The 18,840-nt window shown below is 35.8% G+C and overlaps 3 protein-coding genes across 7 annotated transcripts in view; 2 read left to right on the forward strand and 1 right to left on the reverse strand.

Moving 5' to 3' along the window:
- LOC134536019 (atlastin) overlaps positions 1-18,840 on the reverse strand; it is a 61,377-nt gene that overhangs the window by 20,801 nt on the left and 21,736 nt on the right. Inside the window, exons 1-4 of one of the 5 annotated variants that reach the window (XM_063375515.1) lie at positions 8,906-9,009; positions 6,261-6,469; positions 3,391-3,525; positions 2,642-2,797 (exon numbers count right to left, since the gene is read on the reverse strand). In XM_063375515.1, the coding sequence (XP_063231585.1) occupies positions 2,642-2,797; positions 3,391-3,525; positions 6,261-6,455 (486 nt within the window). In that variant the 5' untranslated portion in view covers positions 6,456-6,469; positions 8,906-9,009. Of the gene's footprint in view, positions 1-2,641; positions 2,798-3,390; positions 3,526-6,260; positions 6,470-8,209; positions 8,377-8,432; positions 8,629-8,896; positions 9,010-18,840 lie in introns of those variants that run through there. The other 4 variants (XM_063375518.1, XM_063375516.1, XM_063375519.1 and 1 more) reach the window with 4 other exon arrangements.
- On the forward strand, positions 10,023-11,486 carry LOC134536025 (uncharacterized). Its single transcript, XM_063375535.1, has 3 exons — positions 10,023-10,129; positions 10,511-10,648; positions 11,264-11,486. The coding sequence occupies exons 1-3, from the start codon at positions 10,023-10,025 to the stop codon at positions 11,448-11,450; spliced, it is 432 nt and encodes a 143-aa protein (XP_063231605.1). The 3' UTR covers positions 11,451-11,486.
- On the forward strand, positions 11,379-16,957 carry LOC134536018 (uncharacterized). Its single transcript, XM_063375513.1, has 2 exons — positions 11,379-11,446; positions 12,402-16,957. Exon 2 carries the CDS (start codon positions 13,136-13,138, stop codon positions 14,942-14,944), a length of 1,809 nt encoding a protein of 602 aa, XP_063231583.1. The 5' UTR covers positions 11,379-11,446; positions 12,402-13,135; the 3' UTR covers positions 14,945-16,957.

The raw sequence follows: 18,840 nt of genomic DNA on the forward strand, positions 1-18,840 counted from the left end.
TATTAAATTAGTGGTTAAATAAGCTCATGTTTAAGTATTTAAACCCTGGTAATTCACAATTTTTCTTTGATAATGCAGCCAGGTAAATTGAATTTTAGTTCATCAATATTATGAACACAATTTCTGCTAATATCATTTGGAATCTTAAGCCATTATTTATAATTTTTTTTATATTTTTTTGAGTAGCAACATCTGTTTCATCATAGATACATACAGCAAAGAAGCTGCTACGTCATATGATGTTAGATCAATTGTGACTATCGATTTATAAGCCGTTGAAACAAGTTTAGTTTTTTGTAATAAATCATCGCTATAGTGAGTCCATGTTTTGTGATGATGTAATAGTACATGGTTGTTAACTTTAGTTTTCCCACTTCTGGTGCGTGTGACCATGATATTTGGTGTGATGAAATGAATACAAATAATATTTTGTTTTCAAGTTTGAAATTACTAATATGCAGTGTTTTGAACTGTTCAGGTGATTTGTTAGTTTCTGTTTAGCGATGCAGTAATGAAAAAAACTTTGAATACTTGTTGCATGTTTAAAATGTTGCTTATTGTTCATGTTTTTGTTGACTAGATAACCTCAACAGTGAACGTTGGTATACGAGAAACACACAAGATTTTCTATGTCAACTATTTGTACGGAAACAAATATTCTTTGTTTCTAAGTGTTAGTATTTGAGGTTGAATCTAATACAAATAGTTTATTATTCATATTTGTAAATTCGAATATTGGCACAGGCCAACCATAACTTGATAAAAAAAAAATTTACTCAGTTTGGTTACAGATGCAAGTGAGAAATTTTTCGAGAAAAATTATAGCCACATTTTTTTTTTAGAAAATTTTCCTTTTTTTCAATTACCAACATAAATTTACATCATACAAGATGAGTTGACGAGTTGACGTGTAATATGAAATTCCTGCTCTGCAGATAAGCAAGTACTGTTTAAACAACTTTTTTTTTTGTTCTTATTAGTTGGAAGAGGGTAGCAATGGTTCAACCCAGCTCTCAAAATTGGCCATTAGGTGGCAAATAATTACAAAATATAATTTAACTTGATTCTGTTTGCATAAAAAAGTTGTGAAATGTATTTGTACATTTCTCAGAAAGTATAAAGCACCAATAATAAACCAAAAACAAATTTTTATAAACTTGATCAACTTGTAAATTAAGTTGATAAATAATTTATTTTTTTCCAGTTATACTCATTTAGGCATTACCAACATACAATTAATTTTCATGTTACCTATTACAATAATTTTAAAAATTTTCAACATGCACTCTTTAAATACCTTAAATAATTATGTGGTTTTAAAAGTTTTGTATGAATCCACGTAGTATTTTAAAACTTATGTTATTTTTAAAACTCATCTCTTAAAGGGTTCAAGATTTTTTTCATGTCCTTGATCACTGATGTTTTATTTTTCATGCATTGTATTGATATTTCTATTTGTACATTTTTTTTTGTCTCGCACACCCTTGCAATCTCAATAAACGTTTGTTGGTGTGCATATAACAAATTGTAAATAAATTAATAAATTAATTAAAAATCCACTAGAAAATTTTTGTAGTATTGTTGTAAATTTTCCCAAAATACTTTTCCAGAAAACTAACGTATAGGATCACAAAAAAAAAATAATTTAAATAAAACATTTTTAAATCATAAGTTAAAAAAATCTTCTCTATTCATACACAAAACTCAAAATGACATCAATTACAACCAAAGAGTCACCAGTCATCCAAATCACTGCAGCCATTATGCCAACAACAGCTGTAAACTTCTCTGTGTGCCAGTCATGTGCATTAAAGGCACTTTTTTTTTTTTTAATAATTGGGTTTTTTTTTAATTTCTTTGTTACTTAAATTCTTTGCTGCCTGCCATTTTATTCAGCCCAGTGTACGGCCGGGCCAATTCTTTTTCAGCGTGCTTTTTTTCTCCCCCCCTGGAACCCAGTTCGTCCTAGAACATCCCACATCAAGATTTTGGCCCAGCAGTTTCAGAACACTCTGTGAAACACCTTTGTCATTTTGATATCACTCCCTTCTCGTCGTCTGCGGCTCACTATGCTTGACCGTCAACATATATCAAGTCTGCCTACCTCCCGTGCCAGTTTATAGACGTTTTTATTTTTTTTATTTTATTGTTTTATTTCATATTTCAGAACTGTAAATTTATAATTTCAAGTGCTAGCCAATGCAATGAAACAATTTTGTGTAATTATATGTTAACCTTCATAAGTAACCCTGTTGAGGTCCGGGCCGAATGTCAATTGTTTTTCACCTTTTTTAATAATGTCTTAAATTTGTAATATGCAAACCATATAAAAATTATGAAAGCACTGTCAAAATAAAATATAAAATCAATTTTTAATCAGAATAAATCAAATAGCTCGCCAACCAAACCTCGACTTCTCATTTATAAGCCTTATGATCCTCTCCCCATCTGTAAGCCCACAGGGGCGGTAATAAATTCTTGTTCACCCTCTTTAGTGCCCCTCTGAAGTATTATTGACATATCATTTTATTATAAGTTTATCTTTCCAAAACGTTTCCTAATTTTTGTATCTTAGAAGTTTCTCTAAGAAATTACTTAATAGTAATTAGCGCACTAAGGAGAGGCGAAACATCTGACACACCTGCAAGTGTTGTAGATCATCCTCCTGGATGTTGTGAAGCAGGTTGTAGATCTGAACAGAACTGACCATGGTGCTCAGCGCAAAAACCGTCGCGCAGTCGCGCACCGTGCTCTCGCTGTCAAACGCTCCCTGCGTGTCCACCAACAGAACTGCCACCTGCAGCAAAAATAACTTCACTTAAAGCCAGTGCTTGAAACGAGAACAGAAAACTATCTCTGTTTTCACTTACGTATATAATGAGTAAAAAAAATGTACTATTAATATAAATATTACAACTATTTTGGTAAAAAGAAACTTTTACAACTACACTTCAATCAACTACATTTCAATGTAATCCCAAGGAAAAGGTACACTTATGAAAATGTATGCATGTTACAATTAGGTAACCAAATTTACATAACGAGGGAAAGTTTTAAATCAATGTTCGATATTTGATGTGTTATTATTTCTCCACTTTAACTTCTAACTAAAAATTTGTTAAGATATTGCCAGCTTTATAAACTGTGGAGTAGATTATGTATTAACAAAACTTGAGAATGAAACACTAATTTTAAAAACAAATATAGAAGACAAAATTTAAAAAAATAAAAACTCATGACATGGATGGATATTGCAGCTAATTCTAATTTTGGCTCAAATTATAAGACTGTAGTTTGTTTGGTTTATATATTAATATTTTTTCCCAAGTATATTAACATCCTGAAAACCTATGTTTACTTCAAAATTTTTATAATACCTAAGAAACTTACCTCTTCACCATAAGGCAGTTTTGTCAAAAACACTTCCGACCATATGAGGATTCCTGTTGTGTCCCTTTCTGATCCTCCCCGCCAAGAGAAGCCTTCCAGAGGCGTATCATCATCGCCAATCCAATTTGGTGCCCCCTGTAATCCAAGTGACAACAGGCATACAGCGTGTGTTACACATGGTGCTGTTAGTAATGATCTTACTGAAACAGTTGAACAAGCTGAACAAAACACACACAGAAACAATAACTTGTCGTTCATTTTTAGTTTTTAACTTAAAAAATAATAATTTAAGCCATTACTTAACAATTTCCACAAATTTACAAAAAAATAAAAAGGCTACTAAACAACAGAATCTTATAAACACAAAACAATTTGTAAGTTTTCAATAGATAAAATCTTTATTTTTGATCAATACTGTTTAAAAAATACTGTATTCACCATCATCCTGCCACTAAAAAACAAAATTCAAAAGAAAAATAGCCAGCCATCTCGATATTTTTAAACATCACAACTTGCAGCACAACTTCTGTATTACAGTAATGGCTCGGCAAAGCACAGAACCAAGTTTTTGGCACCTTCTTATGTCAACATTAACGGGTGTTAGTATTTGCCCTGGTGAAATGATTATTCCTCCTCCCACTCCCCCAGGTCATAGACTGTAACCAGATTGTAAATATTAGAAGCTTATGAAGATAATACATATGCCATGCCATGCCTGAAATTTAGATATATAACTCAAAATAAAAATATAATTTTGTCATGCATAATCTCCTTAATCACATACCAACTTCAGAAAGAATGTAACAAAAAATATATAGCCCTACAAGTACTATAATTTCAATGTATAATTCGCGAAGTATTTATACTGAATAAAATCTTTATGGCATTTGTAGTACTATACTAATATGACTTAATATTTTTAGCACAAGTACAAAGCTTGAATAAGATCTGACATTGTGTACTCAGGTCTGACAAACTCCCCAGTTTCAAAATGTAAACAAAAAATTAATTCACCAAAGTAGATATTAAAACAGATATTATTACATCTTATAGAAAAAATTTACAACGTTTTAAAAATATTTTCCAAACAGCTATCAATTAAGTGTATCAATGTTAGTTTTTGAATTCAATTATTATTTTGGTAAATATGTACAGTCGCGGTAGATGCCAAAAAAAAATGCTAAAAATCTGAAAATACTTTTATTCTGTGCCCTTTCACTTCCTCTTTTCAAATCAACCGGCGGAGGTAAGAAATTCCAAATACTTTAGGAGATATCGAATTCTTAAATTTCATCATATGTACAGTCGCGGTAGATGCCAAAAAAAATGATAAAAATCTGAAAATACTTTTATTCAGTGCTCTTTCACTTCCTCTTTTCAAATCAACCGGCGGAGGTAAAAATTCCAAATACTTTAGGAGATATCGAATTTTTTAATTTTCATCACAATACCTGCGTAGTATGCGGCGATCGCCATTGTTTCTTGTCATAGATAATAAGGTTTCTTGTTTACGAGTATCATGTTTCTTATTGGACAATTCTGTCACGTGACTGTTCCGTGATTGGCCAGTATTAAAATTAACCAATAGGTGATTATTTATTCCGTGATTGGTCAGTATTCAAATGAACCAATACGTGATTATTTATTCATTAATTGTTCAATTCCAGTTTTAATTAATCGGTCAACTTCTGCCGTGAACGACTACATCATTTCCTTATAGTGGCAAAGGAAATGTACCCGCCTCCAACTTAGGTGAGTTTTTAACGTTTCTAATTTTAAAGTAATATTTTTTTTATTTGGATATTGTTGCGCAAGTAATAAGTAAAAAAAATTACGTGAGTTGTTAATGTTCATCATTTGTCCGGGTTTTGTTAGGTCAGGTCAGTTACATTATAAATAATTTAAAACTAAAGAACCATTAAATTAAATTCACATTATTTTTTAATGTCCGCTTAGTTTGAAAGTATTTATAATGTAACTGACCTGACCTAATCGACCATTTTATTTATTACGCATTCACTAACACACGTCAAAATAAAAAATGGCGACGTTCGAAGGGTTAAACGGGCGTTGTATTGCTAAATTAAAAAATTTGATATCTCATAAAGTATTTGGAATTTCTTATCTCCGCCGGTTGATTAAAAAGAGGAAGTGAAAGAGCATAGAATAAAAGTATTTTCGGATTGTTAGCATTTTTTTCCGCATGAATACGCAGGTATTGTGATGAAAATTAAAAAATTCGATATCTCCGAAAGTAGTTGGGATTTCTTATCTCCGCCGGTTGATTTGAAAAGAGGAAGTGAAAGAGCACAGAATAAAAGTGTTTTCGGATTTTTAGCATTTTTTTTGGCATCTACCGCGACTGTACATATTTACCATTATTTTTAATATAGAACTCCAATGAAGTGATTTTTTAAGCTATCATAAACATCTAGCATTATGGTGCCAGCAAAACTATTCCAACTAAGAATATTCAGTATAACATTCAACACCATAAATCACACATAAAGAAACAATTTTTGCTAACTTTCCAAATAATTCATGAGAAAATTTCATTTTGCAACAGTATGTAAGAAGATCTGTTTGTATACATCTATACAAATTATGTATGAACATTAAAGTTACATCAAAATCTGTACAAAAAATGAGAACTAAGAAAAGAAACTAGTAATCTATTTCAAAGCTCTGAGGTACTGAGAACCTACCAACAGGTAGTTACTATTTTCTGGCAAACGTGTATTAAAGCTCAATGTATGAACGATTAAGTCTGCATAAAATGAGAGTTCCTGTTTCCAGAGAATATAAGTGGATTTTGTTAAATGCAGTTAAAATATAACAAGCCTGCGGTCACAATGTTGCTAATTGCTTACTTGGCAGTTCATGTAGCGAAGAAAGAAGTCGAGCAGGAAAGACTTCCCCTTACGGAAAGCCCCTGCCACAGACACCACCACGATGTTTTTGTTCTTAACGTGGTCCTGAAGAAGAACGCTCGACAACGCCTCCTCATCCAACTCGAACGTGTGGTCATCTTTCACCAACACCACTTGCACCGGTCGACCACCCATCTTCTTTGCCAAATCTGCTTGAACAGTCACCACAAACAAATATCCTAGTACCTTTAGATGTCATCACTCACCAAATAGCTACTATACAGCCAAAATATTGGTTTCAAAAAAAAACTTTACTTGAACACACTTATAACTTATACTTCATGTAAGAGCACAAAAAATGTTATTAATATACTAATTAAAGCTGAACCAACAATTTAAAGCATTAAAAATATCCGCAATTAATTAATTTTACTGCAACTCAGTAACTGACACAGATGCTAGGCAAATTCATTAAATGCAATTTTAAAATTAAATTATTTTTACGCATTCTATTATTCCAAAAAGTTTATTCCACACATCATTTAAGGGGTAGAATTTCTTGTACAGTTTTCATGAATTGATATTTTTTAACTGTTACATCACTACAGCCAATGTAAAATGGTTGTGTAAATGGTTGCATAGAAATTTTTTAAACTGATAAACAGTTAAGTAACAATTTTGTACAAAATCATTAAAATATTTAGGTCAAGCAATTTTTTTTTTCAAAATATTATAAAAACATTTGAGGGAAAGAGGGTATCACTACGAAAGTTATAACAAGCTAGTCTAATTCAATTTCTTGCCATTAAAAGAAAGCCCATAAACATATTAACCAAAAATTTAAAGATAAAGAAACCAAACTAAATAAAACTTGGATATACAGAACTGCATTGTGAATACAATTGGACTGCCATTTTAAAATTCTGATATCCCTCTGCTTATTATGCATTGTGAATAACGATTTAAATAGTTTTTAAGATTTCCACTGCCTGATATAAATTTCTACAGTTCAATTTTTGTTTTGTATGGAATGGGTGTTTTACTTTGTAAAAATGGGTAAAATGGGTGATTTAAAAAAATTTTGGTATCAAAAAATATTATTACATAATATTGTTACAATTATAGGTGGATGCAGTTTACCTTAAAACCTTTTATATTTCTAAGCATAATTGTAGGACAGTCAGTCTTATACAGGTGTATTATCAGATGAAAAGACTGCACTATAGTTTTCCTTCTACGAAGAGGCAAACAGGCATGAGGCATGTGATTCGTGGTTGCTTTAGATTACACACACTAAAAATATTGTAAACTCATTCAAATGTATGAATTCTCACAAACTGGAGTTTATCATTCATACTGGATTCTGGAAAACGGTAAACGTTTCATATCACATTTTCCAGTCTATACCTAGATCCTAATAGCAAGATCTTGTTGACATTGATCCTGTGGTACATGATTATTGCTGTTCTAATTTAGTACATCAAAATATCCTTAACAAAAACTTGTAATTATGATATAAAGTAGAATACAAAAGAAAAATTTCCACAAGATCTGACCAAATTTGTTTGTATTTTTATATTCAAGTTTTTGTTTTTCCAGGGTCTTTGAACACACTAAGTAAATTAAAACAGCAAGCAAAACAGCAATATACAATATACACAATCATGCCATCAGGATGAAGGGATAAACTTAACGTTGATATGTGCAGCGGAAAATTACCAATTATTGTTTCGTAAAAGCAAATATTTTTAACATTTACTGTTGAAAAGTCAGAGATAAGAGTAACCCAAAGGCACATCCAAGGAGAGGGGGCAGACCCATCATATTTTTATGAAGCAAAAAAAATTGAAATGAAAAAATACAAACAGCATTATTATTGAAATATTTATCAACAGTTTGTTGTTTGTATATAAACATTTTGAAAGAAATTAATTATGAAATATACACACTGCGTTACACGGAGGAGTCATAAGTACTGCAACCTTATGATTTCTCGTGAGATTTGTAACTAATCCTCACAAGCTAATGAACAAAAAAAAACTGTTCTTTAGTACATGATGTTCTTTTTGTAGTCGTTTATTATTGTACGACTCCATCCCGAAAAATTCCCGTTCTGATCTGGACACATCCTTGAAGTAACCTTCACCGACAGCAATACCACACACTCTTTACATCTGTGTATTCGTGAAGATGCATCCTTGACCGGAATGTGAGCAAACGACACTCGGAGATAGGTTAACTGCTTCTGAAACAGGCGACAGGCGAGAGAGGCGATGCCCTAAGCCCGAGCACGGTGCGGCAGGAAGCCAAGATTACACTAGGCGAGTTCACCAGCTACTCGTCAGTTAGGAAGGAATGAGGAGGGAGGGGGAACCGTTCTCAAATAGGTTCTCCGTGCGGTTCGAGCAATATTTTGTCTTCAAATCACTTTTGTTTTCTAATTATTTCCTTTCATTTCATAATCTAGTTAACGATAAAAGTAAACCGTTCCTTCAACTTTGCTCGCTGGAGTCACGGAGTCTACGTGATGAACACAAACAACACACGAGAGGGAGAGAGAGAGTTCGTACCGACGAACGGGCAGCAAGCACACTCGCCCAATGTAACCGAGTCTCGAGCCTTGACGCCATATTTACCACGCTAACCATCGACGCTCGACGCGCGGCGCGCAGCGGACACAAAAGACGCGGCGCACGGAACCAGCTAGGCGGCTGGCACTGCGCGTTTTGACACACTTTTTCCGCGCGGTACGTCACACTTGTGAGTGTTATAAAGAGAGGGGGGAGGCGCTACTAGACTCCCAGACCGCACACCTCCGCGCTCTCTCCCACACGGACACAACGTCCGCCTTAACCTTGGTCGCGGCACGCCCCGAGGCAAGACGGCTGAACTCGTCATCCGACGAGAAAAACAAAAACCAAAAAAGAACACTTGCTTCACCTGCCACAGACCTTTGCACGATCGAAAGCTTTCGACGTTAAGAGGCCTATACAGACAGTCTTCAGGGCGTGATTGTAGGGCCTTTTGTTAAGAAGAATTTGCAGCTTCCCATTACAGATAAACTGTCATGTTTTTTTGTGTGTAGAAGGAAAGGATGAATGGGTCGATCTATAATTTTTATAATGCTTTTTAAAATTCGTAACATAGGTAAAAATATTACCGAATATGTGGTTTTACGCAGCTGTTTTATGTATCGTGTGTAATGCATACAAAAAAAGTAGATACACACAACGATAGAGTATTAATCGTTGATTAAAATGGTGTAAAAAAATACATAGGTCACCGCTGAAAAACTCCCAGAATTCTTCTACGACGAAATGCATTTCCGCACATTTATTCTGCCGGGAAGTGTCTCCCTCGCGCGGCGTATTCTTCAGCCGGCGACTGGAGACGAGGAGTGGGGCTAGCGGCTGCTGTGAAGGCAGCGGAGGGGAAGTTCGTCTGACGGCTGCTCGGTCGCCTTATCAGCGCGTCGGGGTATCGGATATCGCGATAAGCATATGTGTCTACAGCTGAGGCCGCCTGGTCGGGAAGTAATAAATTCTAGGATTCAGGAAGTTATTCCCAGAGCAAACCTCAACCATTCTACGCCCACCACATCGCGCGGCGAGAAGACTCAGTAAGGCATATTCGGAGCCAAGTGGAGGTTATCTGTAAGCGAAAAAAGTTGAGCGACTGTTATTTTTACCCCTTGTTGAATCGATATTTGACTTTGTAACAGCATCGAGAAATACTATTATATGCACGATTTCTTTTTCAAGAATGGATGAGAAGAGAAACTGGAGAAAAGGAAAGAAGAATCATCTTTATATTTCTGCAACAAGAAAGAAAAATAAAGCTACTCATCTCAAAGCATACTGGAGTCAAAGGTCAGTTTGTTTTGTAATATGTCATACAAAATACAGATGGCGTTCATTAGCCTGCGTAGTCGAAACTTACCTTGTGATCTCTCACCTACAACACCTTCCCCACCATAATGTTGAATTATCTTAGATGAACAGTAGCATATTGAAAAGTTTATTTAAAATATATAGGTTAAATATGTATGTTTATGATATGTAATGCATCCATAAGTTATCAGTTTTGACAGGCTGAGCTCCCTGTTGAGAAGGGGGAGGGGGGAAACAAAATCTGGCTCCTCACAGTCGAAGCATATAATATGTGTTTGTATTAACATTGTAGTATTAACCTTTAAAATGTGTATGTGTACATTTTTTTAATTTGGCACTGAATTATCAATTTATTCACAGGAAAAAAACTATACCTAAACAAAACAATGTCAATGAAGAATTGGAAAACCAGAGCCTATCAAGAATTCACTGCAGCCATCAAGCACTGATTGAAAACGAAATAACTTCCGGAGTGCATGAAGAAAGCTATCCGGCAAAGTGAGTAACTGTTTACATTTTATTTAAAACAAATCTAAGTTATTCCCAAACGGTGGGTCGCGGAAGGGTTACAGGTGGGTCGCGACTCAATCCTATAACTATCAGAAACCATCGAATAAACAACCAGAAAAAATAAGAAAAATCGAAACAAATCGAATTGTGTGCAAACACGTATCTATTGTTAAATAAATAACTGTTTTGCTACAAAGTGCTTATTATTTGTCAACAATTTTAAAATCAGAACACAAATTGTTTATAAATAATCAATCTGTATCTTTAAAAAAACATATACATGTATATATTTGCAATATTTGTTGGTAAATTATGTATACATAAGGAAGGGATACGATACAAATAAGGTTTTTTACTCCACCATGGACCGATAGACCGTGGAGGTATTCCTATAAGGAAAGGTGGGGCGCCAGCTCGAAAAGTTTGGGAACCACTGTTTTAGAGAAAGTAAGATTGGCAACACAACCAGTTCTATTAATTTAACAAATATGCTTTGGCCAAAATATACATATGATTTTTGGTCTGTTCAGTGTAAGGTCATTTATGGCACAAAAAATAAAGAAGTCTAGGTATTAAAAAAAGGATAAATTTTATGTATTGCAGGAAAAAAATTAAACTTGATAGCTGCATTTATCAAGTTCCGGAAGGCAGAGACTCACGAAGTCACCTTGGCAGCCAGGGAGTAAATAAGGCACAAGAAATTTCTTCAAGAGAAAATGACACTTCAGATGAAGAGAATAACTACTCTGTAGCCAATGTCCTGCACAATGAAGATGGACAGTGTATGTAAGTCCCTTAGGCCACTTTAAAAATAAGTTAATTACAAATTAATATATGCTATTTTTCTTTCTTCAACTATTTCCTGAAAAATTGTTTACTTTTTTTCCTTCGTATCATTTGCACACGGTCCGGTAGTTATACTATTACACAAAACTAGACATTCTTTCGAAACTATGTTTCTATCTAAATAAATCAATATAAATAGTTAAATGTTATTGCGACTGTAATGTGGCTCTTTCAGCTCTACAGCCGTGTCTTACACAGAAATGCAACCGCCTCTGAAACTATTTGAGATGGAAGCAGGATGTTCTTTCTGGTCAACCACCGAAGGAGCCATTGACATTCCATACGAGCTGGTAGACAGGAATGAGCCAACTGTAGACAGTAGATGTATCAACAATTCAGAGACAAGCAATCAGGTTAGCTGAATGACAATGATATTGCTTTTAATTATATTGACCTGTTAAAAAATTTACAGTTAAGTTATAATTTAACTTTACAAATAGGCTATACTTAAATTGAAAAATTACACTACTCAAACTACATAAATATTTTTTTATCTGAAATTTCACTAAAAACAGGGCTAATAAATGAAGACAGTAAAAAATCTTATCCCCATTTAGTGACAATAGACAGTATATTTTTTTTACCTTACTTAATAGTGATACACCATACCCAGTTAAAACACAAACAGCATTCTTAAGAACACTGACTTAAGCACTAAAAATGTTTATATTGTAGCAAGACTTTTCAAAGTATGCATCATACATTGGACAAAAAACTATTAAAAATACTACAGCTACTATTTACTGCTTTTACTGCTATCAATACTCCTTTTTTATTCGTAACTTGGGAAACAATAATATATACATATTTTATGCACATAGAAATATAACATGATTTTTAGTTACATTAATAGATATAAGTTATTCAAAAATAATGTATTTATGGATGATTTCAGCCGAACAGTTTATTCATTACTCCAAGAAAATATCAACATTTGGATGAATATATTGAACATGTAAAGGAAGACAACGGTTTGATACTCCAAAAGCAGCAAACATCCACATCCTCACCAAGTAGCTGTTCTCAGGGTGAAAGAGTGTTTTCAAATGACGAAGAGAAAACTGAAGAAGTGTTGTACGGTGTCAGATTTGTAGATATGTCGTACTTCTTACGAAAACTCACGGAAGCAAGTCAGCATAATAAATCGTTTGGGTGTACTCTTGCAAATATGTGTGTAAAAAAAGAAATTCGAAAAGGATTTTCATCTATTATAGTATTTTTTTGTAATATGTGCAACATGACTGTCGGTGTTCCTACGCATAATATGGAAGATAATTCAGTTATGGATATGAATTCAAGGGCTGTTGCTGGAGTTATGGGCATTGGGGCAGGGTATTCTCAATTACAAGAATTATGTGCAGCAGTAGGCGTGCCTTGCATGGCGCCAGCAACTTATTCCAAACATCACGATGTTATCTGTAATGGCTGGGAAAAAGCAGCTTCAGAAAAAATGGAAGAGGCTGCACGCGAAGAAGCTGAATTAGCGAGAGCCAATGATGAAGTTGATGAGAATAACTCATTACTGTTGTTGTCGATGGCAGTTGGTGCAAACGCTCCTACAAATGTAAATACGATGCACTTTCTGGGGTAGCTGCGATAGTGGGGTATCGCACTAAGAAAGTTTTGTTCATGGCAGTTGCAAACAAATACTGCTATGTTTGCGCTCGAGCGAAAAATAACGAATCTATCCCTTCACATGATTGCTATAAAAATCATGAAGGTAGCTCAAGTAGCATGGAAGCAAAAATAATAGTAGAAGGATTCAAAAAGAGTGTAACTATGTACAACATAAAGTATGCCAAAATTATAGCCGATGGTGACAGCAGTGTATACAAGAAAATTCTGGAAGCTAGGCCATATGACAATCTTACTGTTGAGAAGATAGAATGCAGGAATCATCTGCTCCGCAATTACAGGAAAAAAATTATTTCTGCAAGTGAAAATACTAATCTTGGGACTACCATTCTGAGGAAAATAGTTTATAGTAAAATGAGTAAACTATCCATTGGAGTGCAAAAAGCAATCGCTTACAGAAAGTCACAGGACACCGATTTTCAAGTTAAAGTTTCACAGTTGAAATGCGATATTGAAAATGGTCCGAGCCACGTTTTTGGTGAGCACAAAAATTGCAGTACTTTAGGTTACTTCTGCGATGGTCGAAAAGACGGTGAATCAAACCTTTTCCCAGAGTTGGAAAAAAATTCTTTGTGGTCTCATATTTATAAAGCATGTCAGTATTTAGCTGCTCATTCTCGAAGCCTCATACATGATGTAGATAGCAACAAAGTCGAACAATTCAATTCAATAATTGCGAAATTTTCCGGAGGAAAAAGAGTGAACTTTGCAACGAAACGATCTTATCAAGGGAGATGTGCTGGTGCTGTAATAGCACACAATACAAAAACACCACAATATGTGTTGCACAAAAGCATGTTCAACGGTATAAGTCCGAATAAAATTTCAAAAAGGTTAGAATTCAGACGGCGGGAACTTCGAAGACGGGAATTAGAAATAAAAGAAAAAAACAAACAAATTAAATCAACGAAAACAGCCAAAAAATCTCTCACCAAAACCTATGGAGAAAAGGACTATGGTCCTCAATGTCAACAGCCTGACATGGATCCAGAAACATTTGAGGAACAGAAACAAGCTTTCCTCAGTAGGTTACAACTAACACAAGAGGACCGTCAACAGTTAGAGAGAGACACAATTCTCCAGGCAGGAAGCGGAAAATGGCTTGAAACACGTAGAAAAATTCTAACGGCTTCGAATTTCGGGAAAGTCTGTCGTAGACGTGCATCAACAAGCTGCGCGAACTTAGTTCGCAGTATTGTTTATACCTCCGATATTTTGAACGTGCCTGCAATTTATCATGGTAAAAAGTTTGAGGTAATGGCTATAGAACAACTAGAAAAACAAGAAGGAATTAAGGTTGGAAAAAGTGGACTCTTCATTGACAAGGAATTGCCTTTCTTGGGTGCCACTCCGGATGGTGTTATTGGAGAAAAGGGTCTTGCAGAAGTTAAGTGTCCATCATCTGCAATTGGAAAAGATGTTACTGCAGCAGTTAAACAAGGGAACATCCGATATCTGAGTTTCGAAGGAGATGAACTGAAACTGAAAAAAACACATTCATATTTTTATCAAGTTCAGGGACAGCTGCACATTTCAGAGAGGGAATATTGCATTTTTGGTGTTTGGACATCAGTTGAAAAAGAGATGGCAATATTTCGAATTGAAAGGGATGACAATTTTTGGAAACAAGAGATGGAACCACATCTTACAAAATTCTATTATAACTGCATTTTGCCAGAACTGGTGGACCCTAGGCATACGAGGAGCATGGAAATTCGAGACCCTCCATACATTATTGACGCTATTGAAAAAAGAGCAAGAAAAAAATTTGCTGCTGTCAAGACTTGTTCAGCTGCTCATTAATTACTTCTGTAGCTTAGCTTCTTAAAAAATGGGGGAATATAATACCTATGTATTTTTTCTCAAATTATTTATTGCGATGTAACTTTATTATATAAGAAAATATAAAGTCAGTGTGCTGTTAAATTATGCTTGTAAAAGCAGACCATCTAAATGTACCCAACTGTATCCATAAACGCATGTTTTTATCTTTGTGGTGTGTAATTGTGTTCAAATTCAATTATATTTGATTAAAGAAGATGTATTTGTACAACATCATACATTAACTTTGTTTTTCTTCATAAAAGCCAAAAATAATTTGTACAGATAAATCGATGATTGTTATTTTCTGAACAGTTATTGGGTGGAGATGCATACAAATATTTTAAATAGCAAATTGTAAACAATCTAAACATGTACAAAATGTAGAAAAAATAACATGATTCTGTGTCGTATTGAAAATGCATTTTGGCACATATTATCTTTACCATACTTTTTTTTAAAATCGCTAATAATTGATATTGACAATATTGCAAAGATTCTATTTCTAAAGGAATAAGGAGTTACAAATAAATTATTTGACATGCTGAGTTATCGCGTCATTATTACAAAAAAAAAAAACTATTCACAAACAACCGGTTTGTGTACGTTTGGAATAAAAATTGTGAACACTAGTCACTCACCGTAAACGCCACACATCTTCCTGTATACTCACTTCATGTTATAGAATGGGGAAAGTCCGGGTGAACAAAATTACGATTTTTGCCTCATAACGTCACCACGTTTCGGATGACTTAGACGACTAGTTCCGTAATTTTGCAAACTTTAAATACAATTTGCAGCAACAAATAGTACCTGTGACTATGTTATATGACTTCGTTGAGCTAAGAGATGCATTTCAACCTGTTGTTGAAACTAACATATTTTTATGTACGAATGTTTGTTGACTGATTGTTGCATCAGTGCACGCTTCGATTCGTTTGTAGTCGTATGATAAATTGTAGTTTAGTACATACATTAAAAAAAATACTGGAAGAGTGAAAAATCATGTAAACTATTGATGAGTTATTTCTGAAACCCATTAATAATATAACTACGTTCGTACATAGTATAAAATTGAAAATTTGGAAAATATTATTCTTTATTTGATGGTAATCATATTACTTTGTTGCTGGTGGACACGTAATAGCACACAACTTGAAGGATAACCAGACCCAAGTGTATAACTGAATTATTACATAACTCAATAAGTCACAACTTAATCATTTAAGTAAATCATTGCTTGCCAATAATTGGCACAAATCAATTTTAATTTCTTAGTCAGCAAGGTTTAAAACTACAAACGAAAAATTTCCCAGCAAGGAAGTGTGCATGTGTCCGCGTATGCGTACCTCTGTTGTTTATGCATAGGTAAGCGCACTTGCTATGCTATGTATGCATTATTTTTGACTAGGTAACATGTAGGCCTACATATTTCCGACTATGATATTAACATATGTAACATTTTTGGTTAAATATAACGGAAAATGCATTTGATTCGTTATATGGATATGAGTTGCGTAGTTTTGACAGCTCCATAGAACTTGCAATGAAAGATCGGCGCAGCTCCGAAAGCAAGGAAAATGAGAGATCTCTGAGAAGAAATACTCCAGCAAATAGTCTTGTCTGGTGTAAATAACCTGGCCGGGAGAGAGAATTGGGAAGTTGGTGGGCAATGCGCTCAACACAACGCCAAGTGTGGCCTTTATCCACTGACGTATAGTAAATAACTGTGCCTCGAAGGTAACGCGACACCGCGACAACACGAGACTCGAGGACAGAGCGATAGCGGGTACGGAACACCGCGATCTTTCCCAAAAGACACTGCAAGTTGGAATGACGGCGGGGTGGAAAGTGTTTCCCCCACTCCGCCTCCCAGTCGAAGTGACGCGCCGCCAAGATAACCAATCCACGTCTCCTCCTCCCAGCTTTGTCCCGCCCACCCTGCACGATATCGTTAGCTAAGAACCCGCTGGCGGAGTTGCGCCCTGTCTGTATAGGCCTCTTAACTGTCAAGATTGCCGCAAAGCTCTCAGAACGCTGACAAACGATGATTGCGTTTATTTGTCACTTTACATGTTGAAGGGATTCTTCTTGGAATGCATCTCGGAAACTCTTTTTCATGACCCAAAATTACACTAGATAACATTTTTTTTTTCCGGGGAGAAAATAGGAAGAGCACCAGTTCCTGTTTTAAAGCCACCCTTCAACTTGCCCGAGCTTCTGGATCCGCCACTGTAGGCCCTACTCTGCAGATTAAATCTCACTAATACGTTGAAACAAAGGCACAGGAGGGGAATTTCGATCTTCTGTGGCGTGTATTCGCGGAGTTTCAAATAAAATCGTGAATCCCGCATGACAGTGCCCAGGGTTTTCCCTCTTGTCTATGGAGGTTTTACCTGGGCCCAACTTATCTCGTTATAGTCTAGAGTTAAGAAGGGGAGTTAGTCATGGCGCAAATTGCAGCCATGGCTGGCCAATCCCCGAACAAGCACACGATGCATGCTCCCTTGTCTGCATGGCTTAGACCCAGCATGAATAGGCGTAAAGGCTTCGGCCTGGGACGCACCTAGAGTCTTCCCTAACCCAGACCCCTCCCAAACAAAATACACTTACTTTTAGTTAGGTTAAGAAGAAAAAAAAAAAGAAAATTGAATAAAATAATACTGTCATAAGATAGACTATTTCCAATCGCTCAAAGGTGTTAAATTCTTCACCCCTGACCAGAAAAGGCGGCGCGAGCTTCGAACATGACTTCACCGCCTCGCTGCAGACACTCACGTCAGCCACGATGCAGCCGGCGAGATAGCCCCCCTCGAACCCTACATTACCAAAATTAGCTGACCTCGCCGCACCACCAAGGCCGTAGAGAGAAACCAAGGGCCCCGTTCTGTCGGGGGCCCCTTCCAATTCTCCATCTAAGTTACAGCTCTTCAGATCTTACAATTTAATATATGTGTGTGTGTGAGCTGCGCGTGTTGCAAACTTGTGAAGTTTCCAATGAAGTTTATAACTGCAATTTTCGTCCTATTATATCGGAATACACACTCGCATTGAAAAAAAATAATCTCGAAACTCGACGGGCCCCGGAGATTTCCTTTCCCCCCCCCCCCCCCCCCCCAACTCCTACAGAATTCTTCCACGATTATGATGGGTTATGGCAAGTGTTGGAATCCAACAGAAGATCGCCTCAGCCGAAATAAAAGTTAAAATGACTTCCTCTGGAAGAGGTTACAAAATACGTCACGAGGAAGGTCCCCCAAAATTATGTGATATTGACGACTAATTATTACGCTAAAACATACACTGCTTTGATCTTTAATCAAATTACTGACGATTACGTCTTTTAACAGTAGATTAACGCTTCAAAACAAAGACTGCATGAGCTTAAAAGGTGCCAAACAGTGCACGGGCTTGCAACGTAGAAATCTAGGATGAAACCTAATGTAAAAGGAGTAACCTAAAAATTTTCGAAGCAGCTACCCATATTCACTTCTCTTAATGATGCTCAAAGAGCGAGGGTTCCAGTACGGTCGTGTTTCTGCTGAATCACGAACTGCGAACGCAACAATAAATTACGCAACGCCTTTGGTTTGACGCACGGTAACTTTTTTTTATTTTTTTTTATTACAGCGAGTGTAAGGAGGAATCGTTGGCCTTTAATCACACGCCCGTTTCACCCCCCCCCCCCCCCCCCTTCCGAAAGCCACGCTGCTGATACAACTCCCTGACCTTTCCTGACACGTTGCAGGAGTTCGCACGGAGCTGAGACTCGCTATCCTGCAGAGTGCAGCGAGTGCGCCGTTCTCTGCTTCCGGCGCCTCGCGACTTCCAGTTGCGGACACAGCTTCGCATTCTCTTTAGGGCGGACGACCTGACGG

This window comes from Bacillus rossius, chromosome 10, assembly GCF_032445375.1.
Source record: "Bacillus rossius redtenbacheri isolate Brsri chromosome 10, Brsri_v3, whole genome shotgun sequence".
NCBI classification, from domain to species: domain Eukaryota; kingdom Metazoa; phylum Arthropoda; class Insecta; order Phasmatodea; family Bacillidae; genus Bacillus; species Bacillus rossius.

What these genes read in the sequence shown, in the direction of transcription:
- LOC134536018 (XM_063375513.1), top strand. Translation starts at nt 13,136, where the DNA reads ATGGCAGTTGCAAACAAATACTGCTATGTTTGCGCTCGAGCGAAAAAT.
- LOC134536025 (XM_063375535.1), top strand. Translation starts at nt 10,023, where the DNA reads ATGGATGAGAAGAGAAACTGGAGAAAAGGAAAGAAGAATCATCTTTAT. An exon ending in AAAGCATACTGGAGTCAAAG is followed by an intron (nt 10,130 to 10,510) that starts GTCAGTTTGTTT and finishes ATTTATTCACAG; the next exon opens with GAAAAAAACTATACCTAAAC. An exon ending in GAAGAAAGCTATCCGGCAAA is followed by an intron (nt 10,649 to 11,263) that starts GTGAGTAACTGT and finishes TATGTATTGCAG; the next exon opens with GAAAAAAATTAAACTTGATA.